At 59.7% G+C, this 7,389-nt stretch overlaps 1 protein-coding gene across 4 annotated transcripts in view; it reads left to right on the forward strand.

The window, feature by feature from the left end:
• RALGDS (ral guanine nucleotide dissociation stimulator) overlaps positions 1-2,591 on the forward strand; it is an 11,204-nt gene extending 8,613 nt beyond the window's left edge. For 2 of the 4 annotated variants that reach the window (XM_014545197.1, XM_014545198.1), the window contains exon 16: positions 1,729-1,904. In XM_014545197.1, the coding sequence (XP_014400683.1) occupies positions 1,729-1,904 (176 nt within the window). Of the gene's footprint in view, positions 1-1,071; positions 1,170-1,728 lie in introns of those variants that run through there. The other 2 variants (XM_014545199.1, XM_014545196.1) reach the window with 2 other exon arrangements.
• Positions 2,592-7,389: the final 4,798 nt, after the last annotated feature.

Consider the following 7,389-nt stretch of genomic DNA (forward strand, 5'->3'; position numbering starts at 1 on the left):
CAGCAGCACCAGGCCCACCCCCTGAACTCGCACCAGCAGGGGAGGGGTAGGCTTCGCACACACCCCGACCTGCTCCTGGCCGGGCCTGGACACCCCAGTGTTTTCTCACTGCCGCCCGGACTTCTGGGCCTGGGTCTCGAACCCCGTCCAGAGCTGCAGTGAAGGAGAAAGGCTTTTCTCCTTGGAAAAGCAGCCAGGCGGCCGAGCCCACAGCCGTCCCGGGGCACCTTCTGGCTGGGACGGGAAGTGTGTGCGCCAGCAGAGCTGTGACCGCCGTGGACTGGAGTGTCAAGTATGTTAACATCCACTCGCACGCGTCACAAACCACCGCAGACCGGGTGCCTTATAAACCACGGAAGCTTATTTCTCACGGTTCTGGAGGCTGAAGTCCAAGGTCCGGGTGCCAGCCGTGTCGGCCGAGGGCCCTCTCCCGGAGGCAGACGCTGACTTCTGGCGGTGCCCGCACGTGGGGGAGGGGGCTCTCCGCTCTCTTTTCCGAGGGCGCTAACCCCCTTCACAGGGGCTCCACCCTCACGAGCGCATCACCTTCCCAGAGCCCCACCTCTGATCCCATTGCCTTGGGGTTTGCTTTCACCAGGAATGTTGGGGGGAGACACATTCAGTCCAAGGCAGAGGCTGCTGGGGGGCAGCTCGGGACCCTAAACCCTGGGGAAGGGACCGGCAGAGCACAGACTCGGAGGCAGAGGCCGGGGCTCGGGACCCGGTCCAGCTCCCGTGTCCACCTCCCACAGGGACCTAACACAGCCAGGGCGGGGTGGGCAAGAGTAGGCTTACAGTTGTGAGTACACCAAGCACAGCGTTCGTTCTTTTATTGTTTAATTACTGTTTTGTTTTCCATGTGGGCACTGTAAACCTACTTTTGCCCACCCCGGTATACGCTCCTGGGACATACGTGTGCCATAAAGGTTAACTGTAAACGTCACCCCCCACGTCCTCCCCCCTGAGCTGCTCCCCTGCTCCCCGACATGAGCCCCGACCATCAGCCAGGCCCCCATGATCTCAGAGTTGGTTTCTAAATCCCCTCGCACCTCCCTGCACCATCTTTGTGAGATGGGACGTGAGGCCGACCCAGGTGAAGGACCTAGAGCAGTGATGGCGAACCTGTGACACGCGTGTCAGAGGTGACACGCGAACTCATTTTTTTGGTTGATTTTTCTTTGTTAAATGGCATTTAAATATATAAAATAAATATCAAAAATATAAGTCTTTGTTTTACTATGGTTGCAAATATCAAAAATTTCTATATGTGACACGGCACCAGAGTTAAGTTAGGGTTTTTCAAAATGCTGACACGCCGAGCTCAAAAGGTTCGCCATCACTGGACTAGAGCCACACGGGGCAGCGGGCACAGGTTCCAGCGGGCAGTGGGGCCCGGCAGGCCAGCCGGGCGGGTGGGAAACAGGAGCCAAGCGTCAGGGCCTGGGGGTGCCCGGCAACCTATTCCTGCTTGAGATCCTGGTCAGTGAAGGCAGTGGGCCGGGGAGCAGCCTGGGTGGCCCTCCCCCTGCTCCAGAGATGGGGCCGTGGAGTCGGACCCTGTGGAGAGGAGTCGTGAGGTTCCATCGGCGTCCCGCCTGCGCAGCCTCCTCGGCCCGTGTTGCTAAGGGGTCCCTGGTGGGCCTGGGGGTGGGTTGGAGGTCTCGGTGCTGAGCCCAGGCCTGTCCTGGGGGCTCTCACACTGACCACCCCTCTCCCCTCCCCGACCAGAGCTGAAGATCCCAGACAACGCCAACGTGTTCTACGCCATGAACTCTGCCGCCAACTATGACTTTGTCCTGAAGAAACGGGCCTTCACCAAGGGGGCCAAGGTCCGGCATGGCGCCAGCTCCACTCTCCTCCGCATGAAGCAGAAGGGACTCAGGATTGCTAAGGGCATCTTCTAGCTGGTCCCTGGCGCTGCCCAGCCACAGGGCTGCCCGTCGACAGGCTGACCTGGCCTCCCGGGACCACTCGCCGCCTTAGGTGCCTTCCGCTCTCTGGAGCCAGAGGCCTAGCCGACCTGGCCCAGGAGCGCTGCGACGGGGCACGGAGCCCTGCCCGCCACTGGGCACGCCCTCGCTACACCTCCCTCACCCCTTCCCAGGTGTGGGTCACTGCCACCTGTGCCCACGGGCAGCCCAGGGCACCCGCTCATCCACTGGATCTGACCACTGCGGTTCTCTCCTCGTGCCCACGGACACCGGCCGTGCCATTCACGGGGCCCGGCCCCTCTACCACTCGAGCCTTCCGCAGGCTGCACCAAAGATCCACCGTCAGGCCACGGAGTGCGGGAGCCCCGCACGCGAGCCCGGCCCCCCTCGGAGATGAGGGACCCTCCTCACCTGTGAGTGAGGACCAGCCCCGGGAGTCCCCCGGCGCCACGGCCTGAGTGCCATTCGCCACTGCCTCCTGGGCTTCTCGGGACCACACGGGCGGGGCCGGGGGAAAGGAGGATTGGGGGGAAGGGAGGTGGTGGATATTTGTATAAAAGGCAAAAATCATGTTTACCAGTTGGGGAGGGGCAATATTTATTTGTTGTAAATAGTAAATGCTAGACTTGGATATTATATTAAAACCCTGTTTCTACGATAGCCCTGGAGAGGGCACTTTTGTTCTTTGATCTGTGCTCCTTTATTTGTTAAAAAAATGTATTTTTATTGATTTCAGAGAGGAAGGGAGAGAGAGAGAGAGAGAGAGAGAAACATCAATGATGAGAGAGTCATTGATCGGCTGCCTCCTGCACACCCCCCACTGGGGATCAAGCTCACAACCTGGGTATGTGACCTGACCAGGAATCGAACCTGTGACCTCCCGGTTCACAGATCAATACTCAACCACTGAGCCAGGCTGGCCAGACACGTCTGTGCTCCTTTAAACGACACGCAGTCGCCCGGTCTGTGTTCAGACAAGAAGCTGTGGGGGGCTGTCGGCTTCTCTGCAGGAGGCAGACGGGCGGCCGTCTCTGGCTCCCACAGACACTCCCCCCCGCCCCCCGTTCCACCTTCCACAGGGTGTGTGGTGACTGGGGCATCGTCAACCTGCGCAGCGAGCTGAGACCGAACCCGCAGGACCCCTGGTGGGAGAGGGCGAGGGGCTTTCACAGGGCATAGCGACCACCTCTGAAATATGGGTGTCTTTAAAAATTACACTGGTGATCCCGTCTCTCTCACATCAATGCTTCTTTCCCTCCCTCCCTCTCTAAAAAAAAAATCAATTAAAAAAGAAAAGAAATATCTAGAATAGGCAAATTGAGACAGGAAATGGAGTAAGAAGCTCCGGGGGTCATCGCTCCAGGAGACAGCCATCAAGCTGGGAGGGGAACCTACCAGAATCACCACATGCGGGGCTCTCGCGCCTCATCAGACACAGCAGCCGGGGTGCCGGACCCGGCCGTGCCGCTGCACCGGACCAGGTGACAAGGTCTCTGCCGGGTCACACGCTGACCACAGAGACCAGGGGACAGGGGCCAGGGACAGCACACCACAAGCGATGCCGGCTTCGCCGGGGAGTTAGCACAGGGACGGGCTGCACCCTCGGCCCCCAGGCTCCCGCCCATGGTGCTCAGCACCCGCCGCTCCGCAACCGACAGGCCCAGGAGACCAGCCTTGTTCCAGGGAAAGAGATTCACAGACTCGGACGCGGAAAGGCCTGACCAGGCTCCCGTCCTCAGGGCCCTGCGGGCGGCGTTACTGAGGACTTTTCAGAAATAAAAAGGCTTCTGAGAGCATCAAACACCATACGCTGGGATGTCACTCAGCCACAAAAAGGAGTGGCTTCTGATCCCCACGACAACAGGGCGTCCCCGGAAAACAGGATTCCACGTTCAGCGGGTGTCTCCGCCTGGCCGGGTGGCTCCGTTGGAGGGAGCATCATCCCACTCACCAGAAGGTCGTGGGTTCAATTCCCAGTCAGGACATACACCTGGATTGTGGGTTCGATCCCCTGTCTCTCTCTCACTCCCTGTCCCCCCTCCCCCCCCAAAAAAAATCAATAGCCCGGCCGGCGTGGCTCAGCGGCATCGACCTATGAACCAGGCAGTCACGGTTCGATTTTGTCAGGGCACAGGCTCGGGTTGCGGGCTCCATCCCCAGTAGGGGGCGTGTAGGAGGCAGCCAGTCCATGATTCTCTCTCATCATTTATGTTTCTATCACTCCCTCTACCTTCCTCTCTGAAATCAATAAAAATATAAGAAAAATAAAAACAAATCAATAAAAAAAGAAATATCTAGAATAGGCAAATTGAGACAGGAAATGGAGTAAGAAGCTCCGGGGGTCATCGCTCCAGGAGACAGCCATCAAGCTGGGAGGGGAACCTACCAGAATCACCACATGCGGGGCTCTCGCGCCTCATCAGACACAGCAGCCGGGGTGCCGGACCCGGCCGTGCCGCTGCACCGGACCAGGTGACAAGGTCTCTGCCGGGTCACACGCTGACCACAGAGACCAGAGGACAGGGGCCAGGGACAGCACACCACAAGCGATGCCGGCTTCGCCGGGGAGTTAGCACAGGGACGGGCTGCACCCTCGGCCCCCAGGCTCCCGCCCATGGTGCTCAGCACCCGCCGCTCCGCAACCGACAGGCCCAGGAGACCAGCCTTGTTCCAGGGAAAGAGATTCACAGACTCGGACGCGGAAAGGCCTCAGAGTTAAGTAGGGTTTTTCAAAATGCTGACACGCCGAGCTCAAAAGGTTCGCCATCACTGGGCTATAGCGTTCGGACAGGTTCAAGCCTGGGACCAGTGAGAGGGCAGGTCCTCTCGAGGCAAAGCCACGGGCAAGTCCCAGCACAGTGATGGCCAAAGGCTGTAGTTGTGAGCCTGACCTTATGGTCCGCACCTGTGGCCCCACGTGGCTGAGTGACGTGGGCTGCGGAGGTGCAGCAAGTAAACAAAGCTTGACCAGGTGCATGTCATTGAGTGGATTCGAAACCCGAGAATTGTAACCACGCCCTTACTGTGCCTCGTGGAATCCGATAAAATAAAGACTCGGCTTGCAGGCGTGGCGCTGTCTCTCCATCCGAGAGGAGCCTCCCACCCAGACCCAGCTTTCTCCTCTTGTCTGTCTTCTTCATCCTTCACCGCCCCCAGTTCACCCCTGGCCTTGCCGGCTCGGCACACTTCATGTATGTATATTTTACTCCAATTTTTTAAAATTTAAATACTTTATTGTTGAAAGTATTACATGTCTCCCATTTCCACCATTGCTGTCTCCCCAGCCATCCCTGTCCCCCAGCACCTGTCCCCGCCCCCCTACTACCTGTGTCCTTCGGTTATGCGTATATGCCCCCATACAAGTCCTTTGCTTGATCTCTTATCCACCCGCCACACCACCCCCTTACCCCAATTCTTAAAGAGTAACAGTTGCAAGGACCAGCTCCTGAGCCGGGACGGGGCTGCCTTCCTTTGGAGGGAGAGGGAGGCGTTGGGCTGGGCTGTGGTTCCTGCTGCCCACCAGGAGGAATTGGGAGATTTCAAGTTCAGAACGGAACCCACCCGCACTGAGTGGGGGAGTGTGGACAGATCACAGCCTGTCACTGGAAGGCGAGGCGGGGAGCACTCTGTTGGGCGGACCTCGCATTCTGTTCTCCGGGGCCCGGGCCTTCCTTTACCGGATTGGAACCCTCCGGGAACCCTGTGTTGGGAAGGCCTCTGAGGCGGTGTTGTGTCCTGGGATGGATTTGTGATGCAGCTTATTTAAGGCGACAGCTGGGCCCTGGGAACCAGGATCTGCCGCTCTTCACTGGCTTCATTTTCATGGGGAAAGTGAGACATTTTGGGCGGCTAGCACTCTGAATCTGTGCCAGTAACCTAACGCACATTCCTGTTAGCCTATAGGCTAGTCACTGCCTCTTCCTTAATTATCTGGTCTTGCAAGACCTGTTTACCTAAGTACTACTCCCATTTTAAACGTGCTGATTCCTGCCCCCTCCCCGCTGGCCCAAGGAACCCAGGGCTGTGAGGTCTGAGGTCCTCGTCTCGGGCTGTCACCAGTTTAGACTCCCTGGTCCTGAAGGGAAGACGGGCTGGAGCCCTGAGAGCCCGCAGCCCCTGGCTGGCTGCCCTCGCTGTCCAGGGCTGTGCTGTGGTTCTGCCATGGGGAGGTGGGCGCTTGGAACCTCTCGTGGGGGAGGTGGAAGGATGGGGCAGGGAGGGCGGGGAGGAACACCACCCACACTGCCCGCTGTTCCCGCCGCCGGGCCAGGGAAACACTGGACCGTGTGCATCAGGGTGGCCGGCTGGTGCCCTGAGCTGCCCCTGCCATGCACACCCCCAGCAGGAACCTTCTCTCCTCTGAGCCCTCACGCCTGCTCTGAGCTGACCTGGTAGCTTTGGCGTCTCAGACCTGGGCTTGAGTCCTCGCTGTGAGGGCCTGGGGCAGGTGACCCCTCTTGGAGCCCTGGCGCTGTAGGACATGGGCCGGCATGGCCAGCTTCTGAAGGAAGCGGTGGCTGAACCTCCCCAGGCACAGAGAAGGGAGCGGGAGGGACCAGGATGTGAGACCAAGGCCCTGTGGGTGTGGGCTGGCCTCATGGTGGAGACCCTCCAGGCACCGGCCTCAGCTAGACAGGGGGAGGGGAGGCAACTAGAAAAGGCCTCAGCCCAATTTTATTAAATGGCCCAATGGGAGAACCTAGTGACGTGTCAGGAAACAGCTGAGCCCATAGCACGCAGCCAATGAGGAACCAGAGGAGGGCCCATTAAGTGGACGGTGTCCCTGCCCCAGGTGAGGCTGTGCAATGGGCGGACACCCGCTCTCCAGAGCGCATTCAAGGTCTCGCTTTCACCGCACTTCTGTCTCCGAGTCCCTATTTGAGTTCGGACAGGTGAGCATGTCTCACAGTAACTGTCCACAACGGGGTGTCCACATGCCCACCGCCCGGGCCATGTGAGGTCAGGATGGGGGAGCCCTCGGTGCAGGCGGTGCCCCGCCCCAGACCTTGCTGAGGTGGCCATGGCCCTGCGTCTCACCTCTGCCTCCTGCTCCCATCCGGACTCTGCCAGAGCCAGCGGGCAGCACCCCTGGCCCTGCCCCGGGGCACCCAAGGCCCAGCCCTGTACCCTCTGCTCTGAGCCCAGCGGGATGCGTTACTGTCTCTGCCTGGGATCCAGCTGGAGGCGATTCCGTTTCCCTCCCAGGCCATTCCCTGTTAGATAGAGCCCGCTCCCCGCACCCTGAGGTGGTGGCCGAGGCTGGGTCCATTGCGCTGGTCCAGAGGCAACTGCCCACGGGGCCGGGGGCCCCACTCAGGACCAGCAGCCTGAGCTCAGACCTGGCGCTGACGCCTCTCTGACCCTCTTTCCTCCGCATAAATGAGGGGGGCACCCCACTTCCTGAGCAGGACACAAGCAGAGACTGGGCGGGCAGCTGAGATCATGAGGGCAAAGAGGG

Source organism: Myotis brandtii, unplaced genomic scaffold, assembly GCF_000412655.1.
Source record: "Myotis brandtii unplaced genomic scaffold, ASM41265v1 scaffold3986, whole genome shotgun sequence".
NCBI classification, from domain to species: Eukaryota; Metazoa; Chordata; class Mammalia; order Chiroptera; family Vespertilionidae; genus Myotis; species Myotis brandtii.